Below are 15,807 nucleotides of genomic sequence, written 5' to 3' on the forward strand. Positions count from 1 at the left end.
CACAGATTTGCTAACACCTTGGCAGACAATGTAAAATGAGCCTGTAAATCATGTTTGTATGTGGCTCTGTCCGCATGGTGACAAGGATAGCACCAAGGAGGAGAAGATAGACACTCACAGAATTCTGTGACACAGACACTAGGGTGGAATGTAGTCAGCATCCCACCATGCGGGATGCAGACGGCCAGAATTCCGGCACCAGACTCCCGACCGCTGGCATCCCGAAGGAAAGTATCGGGTGTTAGGTTAGGATTTGCCATTAGGGGGAGGGTTAGGTTTAGGGTGCGGGGAGGCACTATGGGGGGAGGTTAGGGATGTCGGGATGCCACTGTCTGTTTTCTGACCAGCGGCATCCCGACAGCCCGGGATCTCATACGCAACCCCACTAGGATATATTCAGAAAGCATTCATGATAATGTAATGGAAGAACTGACATAAAATGGGAAGGGTGGTATTTTCTCATTCCAGCATATTTATATAGTGATAATGCCTTTGCATGTAAGAGACAATCCCATTTTGCAACATATAAACACAATTTCAAAACTTATTTCTGCAATTGTGTTTTTTCCCTCTTTTCCTTCATAACTCTCTGCTGAAAATGTTATATGTAACTGAGCATGTGCTGGTAAAACCATATGTACAGTATACCCAGACTACCGCACGCCACATAAAATAAAGCAGACAGAAAATACTTGAAAAGGTCAATTTTTTATTGAAATGACCACATATCACTCTTTTTGACTGGGAAAAGATAATTAGACAATTTGGAGAGGAACTACTACATGTACAGAGACAAATATATACTTTTAAACAATCTTAAAAATATGGAATGTATTTACAAAAATAAACAACCAATAAGAAGTTTGGAGAACCACCTGTAGTTTACAATTTGAATTCCCATCCCACATTGTCTATCTGTACATTTATATATATATATACCCCCCCTCCTCCCCTCTCTAACCCCAGTATTACATAGAATCTGAAAGCCAAGCAAACCTGGTGAGGGTTCAGAGCTTCCCTAATTCTTGTCATAATCTGTTTTATACTACACAGAAGGATCCAGGTAAAATCTAATGACTGCACAGGAGCGCAGTTTTACACTGGTCATTATTAACAATTTTCAGTCAGCAACATATGTTGACAGTATGGTAAGTGTTTTGCAGTAAGACATGCATGTGTGTTTTCAGAAACCTTTCAACTTTTCATGTTTAAAATAAATCATATTTGGGAAGCCTTACTATAGAACAGGGACAAATAAAAGTGCTTGCTTGGCAACAATCACTAATACCCCTTTTACACCAAAATCCCGGGTCCGACCCTGGAATTTGAACACTGGTCAATCCTGGGTCAAACTCGGCTTCAGACCCCGTTTACACTGCAACTCGACCCGGGTTATTCCCGAGTTTGCCCCGTTTACACTGAACCCGGGTAATCCCTGCTTTTCTCTATAGAAGTCATTAAAAATGGTCTGTTTTAAGGTCTGACAAAGATGGTCACAAAAGGCAACAAAAGAGAGAGGTGGGGACTGCTTACAGCATTGCTACAGGTTGCAGTTCTGGCTGTGGCAGGCTGTGTGCCTGCCTGCTTTTGTGGCTGCTGGTCAGGCTGCTGTGGTGCAGGAGGTTAGGCAGGCAAGCGATGGCTTCATGTGCGTCTCTCTCTGCAGCTCACTGACAAATTATATCATCTGCTGGTGCCCCAGAAGCTCCAATCAGCATCTTTCACAGCTAGCCAGGTCAAATAAGCAGGGTAGCACCCGTTTACACTGCCTCATGACCCGGGAACAACCCGTTTTCAACCCTGCTCTCAACCAGAGTAAGATTGCCTGGTAAATCGACCCGGGTTATTTTTTTGGGAACCGTCCACACAGAGCCTCAACCCGGATCGACCTGGCAATAACCCGGGTTATTTGTTTGGTGTAAAAGGGGTATAAAAGGCATGGGAAAATATACTGAACTACTTTGAATGAAGGGTCAGTACATTGCACTCCAGGAAATCGGTCATGTAGCTCATTAGCACTGATATACTACAGGGAATCACTCAGTGCTAAAATGTTTTGTATTGGTCATGTCCAACAGCTTCTTGAAAGGAGACGTTTGTTTCAAAGTCAGAAGCAAAAAACAAACAAACCATTACATGGATGCCTATATAACCACATAGTATTCATAAAAGTACAGACATTATATTAAAAATATGACAATACTTGCTGTGTGAAGTGTCAGTATACTCATGTGCACTGTTGCAGGAATACCCAGTTGTAATATTTAACATATTGTTGCTAAAATATACAGTAAAGAGTAAAACATCACAAATCTTTAAGGGTTGCAGAGTCCAATTTTAAGGTGCCTAACACATGGTACGATGTGAAGGCACCGATGATGTGACAGACAATCCCAGGGCCGACATATCGGACGGTTCCTACACACGGGGCAATCCTATGCCCGACATTCCCCCCCGCACAGCGCTGCATGGGATAGTCAGTCGCTTTGCCTGTTATAGTGCATACACACGGAACGATATTGATGATTTATCGTTCTGATCCTCGTATCGTTAGCAATAACGTTCTGTGTGTAGGGGCCTTTAGAAGCCCAATGTAAAAACAAATCCAACATGAACAGTGAAATGATTGTACAATTTCATAGCCAAGTCTTTCTATGGGTTAGTATGTGTTCAACGCCACAACATAGAGTTCACAGTTATGATGTTATTAACTTGATATGATATTAAATGGATTTTCCCCCCACAACTAGCCTAATGGATTCAGTATAACCAATTTCAGTAGAACATAATCTACAGTGCTCTTAGGTATATTTTGTAGGAATGAATGGGATAGTGCTTTTTAAATGTAAATACCTTTATCTTTTTCAACCATGATAAAACACTGAAAAGTGTTACTGCATTGATATTAAATCTAGAATTTAAGAGTATGAATTATGCCTTTATGTCATTTAGTTTTAATGCCAAATGAGGCCTTTTTTGGTATGCTCCTTTCTGATACATGAGGGTACTGTAGTTTAAGAAAGATCATTAAGAAGATATAGAGACTTATTAGCTTCCTTTATAGCCTGCAAATGTCAATACTAATGTAACATGCACCTGTCCACACATACAAATGAGGCCACCATTTCTGTACATGAGTAATGTTACTTGTTATTATGGGTCAGCCAACAAAATGGCTGCTGCCACGGTGTATAAATAATTGTTCACTGCAATATGGTGACTAAACGTTTAATAGATGAGCGTTATAACTACACCAACAAAACTAGTGCTTTTCTAGTTAAAGAAACTGCAAGTAAATGTATGTGTAGCTTTAAAAACATATTGAAAATAAATTGATAAAGTTCTGCATGGTCACGTATGCTTCATTTGCTTCTAATATACATCATTACAATTCAAAATGAATACTAAAACCCGTGAAGATCTTACCAACTTGGGAGGGGGTCTATGTTCAGACTAACTCCGGAAAAGATTAATGTATGTACAAAGAAGTGACCACCTCCAAATTACTGCAGCAGGTAGGGGCTGCATGGGCATCGCAATATCTACAATTGACAGTTTTTCTTTTACACAATTTAAACCTGTTATTTTCAGTCTTGGTGGGGAATGTAATTAGCCGCAATAACCCGTTTTCGCTCGTTAAAGTGAATTTCATGCAGAAACTTTTTTTGCACTATTCATTTAGCCCTCAAGTTAACGCGTGATAATTCTTCATAGGGTTTAACACAAAATACAGCAGGTGAAAAGTTGGGAAAAATCCCTATTTTAAAATGTAAAAATTTTGGGACTTGGCTCAGAATGACTGGAAAACCCTCCTTATTGACTAATTAGGGAAAAAAAATAATTTTTAAGTAACTTAATTTGGCCAATAATTACGTCATTTTTGGGGTAAAAATGAACAACGTGCCAGAAAAAGGGTTAATTGATGTGGGACACTGTATAAATGGGTCAGGTGTTTTTAAGATTGCAGGTGGGTGTTAGAGGTATATTTTGAAGGTTTTTATTTTTTAGTGGCTAAAACGAAACACACAGTTATAGGAATTTGTATGCACCCCCACTTTAAGTAGAGCATTTATTTTGTAAAAAAGAAACACTTGCTTTCTATAATTTTTTCCACTATTCGAGAAAAATGCTTATAACAGCCATTTGACATAATTTAAGAACCCCAAATACTTTTAGTATGGCCACTAATAGACTTCTATATTGTTATAGAATATTACGTTGCCTTTGTTTGGGTTACACCCAGATTTTCCCATTTTCACCTATACGATTTGCTTGTAAAACATTCAAGAATTATCGTGCGAATGCCAAGAGACGACTTTTAAATTGAATTGTGCGAAAAAACAGGAGTGCGTGCATACAGGCGAAAAGTGAAATTAACTGGCTATGGGATTGAAAAGAATGCACAAAAAGTCAGTTTTAGCACGGCTAAGTAATGGGGGGTATCCACTTAGCGATATACAAACGAGAGCACGATTGCGACATTGCAATCGTGCTGTCGTTTGTATAGCTAGTGATGTGCCTAGACTTAACGTTCACTCGTTCAGTCCCGGCACATCCCTGCACATGCTGGAACCAGACGAGATCGTCAGGTTGACCTGCATGTACGGGCGATGTCGGAAGCGACCCACGGGCACGCACATCGCGGGTCGCTTCCGTCCAAAACATGCCCGATGCATGCGATTGCACGATAATAACATCGTTATCGTGCAATCGCTTGTTTAAATCGCTAAGTGGATACCCCTCATAAATTGCCCCCTTGGTATTTTAATATGAAGATCAATTTGAAATTTCCACATATATATAACATCAATAAAGAATATTTTTTTTCCATTAAAATCTGCTAGTTAGATCAACATCATTGGAATATTAAAATAGTAATATCTGCATATAATTAGAAGACTTTGCATTTCAAACTATTTAAAAATAAAAAAGTATTTGTAGGATAATAAAAGCACAGGGCTGTACTGCTACAGGAAAATGTGGACCACACCATACACAGCTCTGTGGTATGAATGTCTTCCCTTTACAAACATATTGTGTAACAAACCATTCTGCGAGTAAAAGTCATCAGTAAAAATTACATTCATGTTACATCCATGTACAGATTAAAAACGAACAGGAAAACACAATATACTGTAATGATATACACTTCCTAAAAACATCAGGATGTTATGGCTGAGTCTAATACCTTAAAGAGAGCCATACATCTTGCCATATACCTGTCAGTTAAACCCAGTATGTCTGAACAATGTCCCGACAGTTGAGTCTTGAATATATACTGCCTTTGGAAAATACAGAGAGCTTATCTTAGTGCCGTACAAGAGCTTAACCTTTCATAGACAAAATATGTTCAATATTATTGTCCCCAACAGATGACAGAAGTAAAGCAGCTTAAATGATTTACTGTAGGACACACTGGGGTCTACTTATAAGAGAAATAATGTGCCGTAACCCAAGGCAAGCAAACTATCAGGGGGTATTGTTCACTGACTGCGCTGTCCTCAGTGTTTCCTACCCTGCAGCCTACTCTAACCCCTCCAAAAAAAGAAATGAGAATTATAGTGATATCAGAGTGCTGGACCAAAATCAGATGCTGGATGTTTATAAATAAAAAATATCTTGTAATAATATATTTTATTAAATAGAGGTTTGATGTTGCATGTATTTAAGTGCAGAAATGTTAAACAATGTACTGTAAATGTAGCTCATACACATTGTTACTGGATGAGCTAACATATCAAACAATGTTGATACAGTTCCTATAGGTTACTGTAAATGCTGTCCAACAAGCAAGGACTATATTTAACACAAGGGTGTACTGTGATGGTAGATATAAGCTCACAGAATTGTTTACTTATTCTTGATGTGTAAACAGAATATATGCTCACAGTGTCTGTGGTGCCTTTAACCGTCCGGGTAATTCGGTATTATGCCTAACAGCTGTCACTGTGTACCACTCCCATGGTTATTTTCCTATGGCGTTTAGCATACTACCAAATTACCCACAAAGTTAAAGACGCCACAGCAACCATAAGCATATACTTGTACTATGTTTGCACATGAAGAATAAGTAAACGAACCAGTGAGTTAATATTTTAGCTCAACCAGTAACAACGTATATTTACTACATTTACAATGTTTAACATCATGATTATCTACTATCCCAGTGGTTCTCAAACTCGGTCTTCAGGACCCCAAACAGTTCAGGTTTTCCTGGGCACCTAGCAGGTGTAGTCATTACTCACCGGCACATTTTAAATGATCCACTGGTGGAGCTAATTATTTCACTTGTGATTCTGTGAGGAGACTTGGAAAACATGAACTGTTTGGTGTCCTGAGGACCAAGTTTTAGAACATATGTACTATCCCTGGGTTTTCTAAACTCCACCAATACAGTGCAGATTTTAAAAATATCAATGCTTAATTACAGGTGACTTAATTAGTACCTCAGTTAATTTGATCTAACCATCTGGACACAAGCATGGAGATCCTTAAAACCTAGACTGCAACGGCAGAGTTTGGGAAACTCTGTACTATCCAGTTCTGCACTTAGACATGCAACACTATACCTATACAATATATTCTTTCTTCTAAATATCCAGCATCTGATTGTGGCCCAGGACTCTGAAATGACTATAAAGCGGAAAATGTACTTAGACGGGTTATAGTCACCATAATGTGCACCACCATATTAAATAAACCCCAATGTCCATGCTATTACATTAGAAAGTGAACTATGTAAACATGGATTTATCTGGCCAGTTATTGTGGGATACAAATGATAGATTAATTCACGTGTTACAACTAGAACTAGTAATACTAAGCTGCACTGCGCACATCAATGGTACAACCATAAGAAATGTAAATACTGGTATCTGCTAAGAATCTCAAATCACAACAGATGGGGAAAAGCACTGTATTGGTGCTTTGTCACAGTAAACACATCAAGCCTTCCTATTCAACATCAATGGATGTATATAATCAATGTGCTCAGTAATAACTAGTATCAAAAGTTATTAATTTTGTTACTATTTGTATGCAATACTTTTCTCCTGGGAATATTAATGCTAAATTACGCTTGTTAATGGACCACAGAACTGACCTAACAGTCAGTCCTACATTGGAGCCGTCAGTCATGCTCATATCTTCATGCACGGCAGCATTATAGATAACCTTGTGTCTACTCCAACTGGTGAATGGCATCATGGGATCTGAGGTATATATATATTAGAGCAAGACATCTTTCCCCGGTAATTTCAAGGTGACTCTTAGGGGTAAATTTACTAAGATGTGAGTTCTATTAAGAAGTGATGTTGCCCATAGTAACCAATTAGATTCCAGGTATCTTCTAGAAGGTGCTAGATAAGCGAGAAGTAGAATCTGATTGGTTGCCATGGGCAACATCACTTCTTGATAGAACTCCCATCTTAGTAAATTTACCCCTTAAGGTGTGCATATCACTCTCTTATTCATATTGTAGCATGATACAACACTTTCAGGTGAATTTTTCCCAAATGCCCCATTATTCCTAACAGTACTTTGGTAGTGATCACTAACCTGGTTCTCCAACACAGCTAAAAATAGTAACTCACTAACATATAGCAGGACCTATGGTGATCACCTACTCCACTACTTATGTCTTCCTATACCGGCCATACACAATGCGATATAGTAACCGATATGACGGATTGGCACGTTATAGCTGCTATATCGTCCCATACACGCTCCCGTGGGGTCGTACATCGCATCACCAGATCTTACGGAAAATTCACTCGATCTGGGGACGTGATGTACGACCCCATGTTGTGCTATGCGGGTGAGGGAGGGAGGTGCCAGCATATCAGGCGGTCAGCCATCACTTCGCACCACGTGTGGGGACCGCCCAATATGTCGGGCATCGGATCGGCAGTCATCATACATGGTGCATATCGCACCGTGTTTGGGCTGCTTTAGATTAGGTAAGATCTGTTGCAACAGCTGTGAAAAAAAACTTCTAACTGGAGGAAGGACCGTCATCACGCACAGTCCAATTATAAAAGTACAGGGAGCAAAATCTGAAAACTTGAGAATGTTACAATATTAGTGGTTATGAACACACATATGAATATTTCCAAACCAGACTTGTACAGTTGTAGCATCCAGACTATAGCTGTGGAGTACTAAGACTTTGAATAGACAGCAGAGAAATAAAATAACATGCAATAATGCAGGTTTGAAATTTATGTTCTTGTACAAAACATGAAAGTTGTTAAACTAACTGATAACACAGCGGCTGTATCTGCAAACCAAGACAACAAGGACAGGTTTTACTCCCACATCATGGGCATTACATATATGTTAATAAAAGTGAGGGGAAAATACAAAAAATAAAAGACACTGTGATATAGATTAATGACCCTAACCCAGGGGTCTTCAAACCTTTGGCCCTCCAGCTGCTGTGGAACTACAGATCCCAGGATGCCCTGCCACTGTTTTAGCATGCTGTTATATCAAAACGGTGGCAGGGCATGCTGGGATGTGTAGTTCCACAGCAGCTGGAGGGCCAAAGGTTGAAGACCCCTGCTCTAACTGATGCAATACGAAATACAATTAGATGAAAACCATTATACAACTCCAGATTTCAAGGATTATAAACAGGACACACATTTCAGCGTGTATTGTTGATTACTGAAAAGTGTCAGTCAGGTAATGTGTGATTGTAACTGCCACAAGGTGCACGGCCTATAGTTCATCTCTGAGGCTGAGAGTTTTGCCACAGCTATTGGGCTAAATGTAAAACACTGTGATGCATAATTCTGACCAGGTTTACTTTTTAGCCAACTCTACAAAAAATTAGAACTTCTGGTCCAATAACCTGCTATTATTTTCTTACAGGAGTGTAGATTACCAGAACACAATGACTGCTAATATAACTTCTAGGTCATTTTCTCCCTTCCTGTCATTGTGTCCATCATGATAAAACACTGGACATAAAAGCTTAAAAATAAGAACAAAATAAATAAAGTCATAAATAAAAACAACCCAAAAACTGACCACTAACTCGTCAAAGAATCCTGACAAAAAAAAACAACCTCTACTTTCAAATGCTGTAAGAACATTGTGAAACTCCGCTCAGGGAGCTGTATGTGCATGTGTAATAAGTGTCAGTTATTGTCACAGGACTTTTCCAAATAAACTCCAACATGGGAAGATTTCATGCATAGTCAAACTCCTCATATTTTGTCTGTCCCCATTCACATGAACCAAGCTGCGATATCTATGGTCTGAGCCTACCCCAGAAATGTGCCATTGTGCAGACATTTTCATTACCTTCATGTGCACAGCAATTTCTGTCAGCAACACTGGGTTTAGCATTTGTGAGTCAAATCCTAGCTGACCAGTCAGCGGTTGGTTCCAGTTCTTCAGGCTTTTCCATTTGGCTGTAGTATGTTATAGGACCTCACCAGCCGAGTGGGGAACAGAGAAAATAAGTAGCTTTCTTTGCCTGGTTACAAAGTACTACCCCATCTTGAGTGATTGGGGTTTGTAAAGTACACATCAGTCTCATATTGCACTTCTTCCATATGTCCTTACTGAGCACATTTTGGACCTGCTTTTAAGTTGTGCAAGCCAAAAGGGAATATTTTTTTCTTTTTTGGGGGAAAAATGTGTACAATAGTAACAAATACAGATAATTTGTATCAAAACAAGATTCTTTTTTTTTTTTAAATTCAGCTAAAACCTGTCGTGGACATAATGGAGAATTCTGCGTGAAATGTCCTGTGTGCTTGTGATCTGGGGACCCCTCATTAGTGATAAGTGGGATGCAGAAGAAGTGCACAAAATGAGGATCCTTGAACTATACTGAGGTGTTCACACAGTGGTTGGGGACAGGTGTTTAGGAGGGGCAAGGTCCAACAACGCTTGAACTGTTCCTGCCACTTCCATCAGTCCGGTCTCTTCAAGGATATGAGGAGGCAGACACAGACGGTCCTGTAAATGGAAGTAATGGGAAAGGAAAACAAAAAACAAAGAAGCTAAATACAAATAAAATAAAAATGAATAGCAAGTGACAAAGCAAATGTATATAAACTAAAAAACAAACAAAAAGTTAATGAAGATTAATGGAGTGATATGTGAGGGGAACTTGTATATCAGAATTATGTGCTAATGAAGGTGATTTCTATCTTCTAATGCTGACTTGGTCATGGGACAGAGAAGTGGAATATCCAACAGCAGATCACTTAGGGGCCAATGGGAAGTGCAGAGATGCAAGAGAAGGGGGATCATCCTCACCACAGGGGAGAGAGCAGGAACAAAGAATAGAAGACACTCTTGTAAAGTCTGTAGCAAAATTTATTTAGAAAAGTTAGCAGAAAAACAAAGTGCAATTGGCAAAAGAGATGCAGAAGAAAACATTGTACATCACTGCTCTGCATTACACACACTCTCCCCTATTCTGCATTACACTCCTGAGAACGCTTCAGGTCTCATACTACTAAGATGTCACCGTACACTCTGCAGCAAATGAATACATTGGATTTATGGGGTAAGGACAAGTAAGGCACACAAAACCATACATTAGGTCACTTTTGTGCTGCAGTCTTGTGTTAGTGTTAAGAAACATAGCATTATGCTATAGAAGTAGGCAAATTCAATTCTTGATAGTGAACACTGTATGCAAGAAACATTTCTCGGACAAGTGAACATCATCGAAAATAAGTTCTGTTTGCCTTTTCAGTTTCTGCTGCTATATAGTTATATATAGGCATACTTGTGCTTCTAGATATCTGTATACACACTGTAACAATAGCAGACTGTAGTAGCATTACTTGATTCCAGACCCCAGTTGAGGTAATGATATTTTTGGAGCATTAAAGGATAATTACACTTTTAGACAAGTGGCTTCCTTTATCATCGATATTTGCTAATACAACAAGGTACTTGTGAGCCGTTGGCATACACAGTCAAGACTGACATCATGTAGATAAAATATTGTTTAGGTTGCTTGCTCTGAGCAACAGACACTCCTATGAAGGGAAGGGAACTTCTAGCCCACCCTCTACCGATTTAAATCTCATATGGTGTTACAATCTCTGCAGCTCCTTGCTCTGTGCGGCTGCAGAATATTTCAACAGGAGCTGATGCAACCAGTCACATGCATTGGAGAAGCGCTGTTTTACACTTCCTAAATGGAGGCAGGAATTAACATCAAAGGGATGAGCATTAAAGCTACTGAATACTTCAATACCGGTCATAATAAAAAAAAAAGCTTCCCTACATTGGGTGCAAATGATTACTTTGATGTAATTTGCTAACTGCCGAAATCCCTGGGTCAGAAGTTCCTGCCAATAGTCACAGGTGAGAGACAGATGAGGATTACAGCTGCTTTTTTTGCAATGGATTGTGGGACTTCTGGTTTATTCCAGCAATCACTGCACGTAGTGCTGCAATGTCTATACAGGCCCTTTCTCCATTAGAACTTCATTTTAAAAATCATAAAAAGATGGAAAACTACCACTGGGATTAACAGAAGATCCTACAAAATGGTATTTCTGAGCCACAATAATAAATATGATGATGATAATAATCATCAACAAAATACTTTCTCGTACAAATATTAACTTTGTGACAGGCAATTTAAAGATGTAATTATAAATGAAGCCAGAAGACACTAGATCCAATCACTCCTTTGCTTACTCACGTTCCAAAAAATTCGATGAAAAGCCCATTATACATAAGGTATTATGAGCATTGTTTCCAACTGTTTTACATAAATGGCCAGATCTCCGCAGTGGAAGTGACATAAACATGCAGCAGAGGTAACAGATAGCAGAAGGTGGATTGTGGAACTAACAATATTTTGCCATCAGTGCACAACGTCAGAAGATTTTCAATGTGCTCATGACAGGTAAAAAAAATTCTGACAAACTTCCCCTCAATGCCTTAAACTGTGTTTTTGTAAATAGCACGATTCAGCGTTTCACACAATCATGTACAGGCTGAGTCTCCCATATCCAAATATTCCGAAATACGGAATTATTTTGGCATGCCTGAGATAATGAAACCTTTGATTTTTGATGGTTCAATATACACAAACTTTGTCTAAGGCACAAATTATTAAAAATATTGTATAAAATTACCTTCAGGCTGTGTGTATATGGTGTATATGATACATAAATGAATTTTATGTATGTACACAAACTTTGTTTGAGCCACAATTTTATTGAAATTATTGTATAAAATTACCTTCAGGCTGTGTATAAGGTGTATATAACACATAAATGCATTGTGTGTGTGTATATTTGGGTCCTATTCCCTATTCCCAAGATATTTCATTATGGTATGCAATTATTCCAAAAAACGAATATTCCGATATCCAAAATACCCCTGGTCTCAAGCATTTTGGATATGGGAGACTTAACCTGTACTCAGAATTGGCCTCCTCGTCCATGTCCATCCACTTGTAAGTAGTCATCACCATCAGGGAGCATTTGCATCAGTGACATCCTTGGTTCAAAAGATACCAGGCAAATCTCTGTGTATGCTCACCACTGAATAGCTCGCAATTGTGCCTCCACAGTACACTTATCCCATCGGAGAAAGTCTCCTTGCTGCCCAGCTACAGCCATTTAGCCACAAGCAGAGATCTGGCTCCCCTATGTGTTACTCTGAATAGCCTGCAGAACTCCAAATGTATACGTACACTTTTGACAAATACATAGGGTGAAAAATTGCTGATGCAGCCGCTTTGCGCGTTTCTAAATCAGGCGCCACAAATTAGAAAACCTGCGAGGAGCTCAAATTTTTAAGGATATATGTAAAATGAATCAGCAGAGAGCAAGATATGTCATTATACTGTTTTATAAGATACTGTTCTTGACAAGCGCTTGGTAGTTTCATAGGTGTTTTTTTTTGTTTTGTTTTTTTTATAGAGACAGGAAGCCCATTTCAGTTACTATCCCATCTCAGTCTCTTCATTTTGAGAACCAGTCTATATTAGAGTGCAGAGCTTTAAAAAGTGAGATTAAAAAGGCACTCATAATAATACAATATATCACCAGATTTCAGAAGCTTAATGAAGAGTTTAGCTTTCATATATTGCAAGTTCCTATTCATTTTAGTTACACAAATTACTATATTAGGTCTAACTAGACACACAGATAAAATTCAGCCTCCCTCATCTGGCTTTCTGCTCAAGTTAGTCAAACGGATAAGCCTTTGGTATAAGGTGTACTGTGATTCAGCACATAACCAATTACAACTACCTGAATCACTTAAACTGAATGAAGATTACGATCTAGCAGTCTTAGCTTAAAGGCCCATGGAGAGTGCAGCAAGCTATAAGAAATGGTCGTCAGAACCCAACATCTTCCATCCAAGCAGCTACTCAACCGTAAGAGCCTTTTAAGCCCCAGATCTCAGTTTTCCAATGCTGCATGTGAGATTGACTATAAAGCGTAGTAGTGGGGAAAGTATAACATTTTTTGCCTCATTAATATATTGCTACTTATAAGCAAGAAGATTAGAGACGGTCTTTAACCTATAACATTAAATACATACTGCAGTAAGTCACAGGTGTGGAGGTCCTAGTATTTGCATCCTCGGTTGATGATAATCACTGGCCCTAGATCACAGTTTACTTCATAGTAAAAACTGTAACAGTGACATTGCGCTTCACGGGATAGAGGTTCCTAGGAGAATACACCCACCCCACAGATTATAAGGCGTCCCCCTGCCTCTTCATGCCTGTGTCCAGAAGGCAAGAAACCAGCGATAGAGCAGGAAGAGGAGAAGCATAAGGCTGCAGTAAAAAAAGGTGAAGCCCAGGAGGTGTGAGGAAAGAGCGGATGCTCGTGAGCCTTCTCCAAAGGAGAGGAGACTTTCCAGAGTTCCCTTAACGCTGCAGAGGTTTAGCTGAAGAATGTCTGAGGGGAGACAAACTTTGTCCTGTCCAGAGGGGGCGGAGCAAGAAGGGAAAAACAGAAATGCAGAGTCAGTCATGCAAACACAACCATGCAGTTAGACACATCATTGCTGATACTAGAACCAAGACGACAAGTGGGATGGCAGGAAAAGGGATAATAAGGAAATGTTCTTGGATCTGTATATTATTAGATTCCAGAAGTGTTAGGAGAGTCAGTGAATGAATGCAAAAAGTCATACAGTGGTGCTTTAAAGTTTGTGAACCCTTCTGAATTTTCTATATTTCTGCTGAAATTTGGCCTAAAACTACCTCAGATTTTCACATAAGTCCTAAAAGTAGATAAAGAACCAAATCAAACAAATGAGAGAAAAAAAAAATTAGACGTGCTCATTTTTTTATTGTGGAAAATGATCCAATATCACATATCTGTGAACCTTTGCTTTCAGTATCTGGTATGACCCTCTTGTGCAGCAATAACTGCTTCTAAACCTTTCCGGTAATTGTTGATTAGTCCTGAACATTGGTTTGGAGGAATTTTACCCCATTCCTCCGTACAAAACAGCTTCAACTCTGTTATGTTGGTGGGTTTCCTCCCATGTGAGCGGCTCGCTTCAGGTCCTTCCACAGCACCAATTGGATTAAGGTCAGGACTTTGACTTGGTCATTCCAAAACTTTACATTTATTCCTCTTTAACCATTGTTTGGTGAAATGACTTGTGTGCTTTGGGTCATTGTCTTGCTGCATGACCCACGTTCTCGATGCAGCTCATAGACAGATGTCCTGACATTATCCTTTAGAATATTCAGGTATAATTCAAAATTCATTGTCCCATCAAGTTGTCCTCGTCCTGGGCCAGATGCAGCAAAACAGGCCCAAACCATGATAGCACCACAGTTCAAAGATGATATGAGGTTTTTATGCTGGAATGCAGTGTTCTCCTTTCTCCAAACATAACGCTTCTCATTTAAACCAAAAAGCATTATTTTTTTTTATCTGTCCACAAAACATTGTTCCAATAGTCTTCTGGCTTGTCCAGGTGATCTTTAGCAAACTGCAGACTGGCAGCAATGTTCTTTTTGGAGAGCAGTGGCTTTCTCCTTGCAATCCTGCCAAGTACACCATTGTTGTTCAGTGTCCTCCTGATGATGGACTCATGAACATTAACATTAGCTAATGCGAGAAAGGCCTTCAGTTGATTATAGGTTGCCTTGGGTTCCTTTGTGACCTTGCCAACTATTAGACGCCTTGCTCTTGGCGTGATCTTTGTTGGTCGACCACTCCTGGGGAGGGTAATAATGGTCTGGAATATCCTCCATTTGTACACAATCTGTCTGACTGTTGATTGGAGGAGTCCGAGATGGTTTTGTAACCTTTTCCAGCCTGATGAGCATCTACAACTCTTCTTCTGAGGTTCTCAGAAATCTCCGTTGTTCGTGCCATGATACACTTCCACAAACGTGTTGTGAACATCAGACTTTGATAGAACCCTGTTCTTTTAAAAAGACAGGTTTGTCCACTCACACCTGATTGTCATCCCATAGACTGAAAATACAATTTCACCTTCAAAATATCTGCTAAGCCTAAAACGTTCACATACTTTTGCCACTCACAGATAAAAAAAAGAGCATGTCTAATTTTTGTGTGTCATTTGTTTGATTTGGTTTTCTTTATCTACTTTTAGGACTTATTTGAAGATCTGATGTAGTTTTAGGCCAAATTTCAGCAGAAATATAGAAAATTCTGCAGGGTTCACAAACTTGCAAGCACCAGTGTACAGCATAGATAACCAAGACTGCATTTTACTGGTGTCTCATAGACTTTTCTATCAAATACTACTAATGCTCTCCCATCAATGTCTCACTCACTAACCATAGATGACAATAGGTACATTTTAGACTAG

General features: G+C 39.2%; 1 protein-coding gene across 4 annotated transcripts in view; it reads right to left on the reverse strand.

Annotated features, from left to right (window-relative positions):
• Positions 1-8,487: 8,487 nt before the first annotated feature.
• The window catches only part of LRCH3 (leucine rich repeats and calponin homology domain containing 3), a 139,822-nt gene continuing 132,502 nt past the window's right edge, over positions 8,488-15,807 (reverse strand). For 3 of the 4 annotated variants that reach the window (XM_088465192.1, XM_088465190.1, XM_088465189.1), the window contains one exon: positions 10,328-13,929. In XM_088465192.1, the coding sequence (XP_088321318.1) occupies positions 13,723-13,929 (207 nt within the window). In that variant the 3' untranslated portion in view covers positions 10,328-13,722. Of the gene's footprint in view, positions 9,973-10,327; positions 13,930-15,807 lie in introns of those variants that run through there. The other variant, XM_088465191.1, reaches the window with a different exon arrangement.

The sequence above is a fragment of the Taudactylus pleione genome, unplaced genomic scaffold (genome assembly GCF_031769625.1).
Source record: "Taudactylus pleione unplaced genomic scaffold, aTauple2 ptg001903l, whole genome shotgun sequence".
NCBI classification, from domain to species: Eukaryota; Metazoa; Chordata; class Amphibia; order Anura; family Myobatrachidae; genus Taudactylus; species Taudactylus pleione.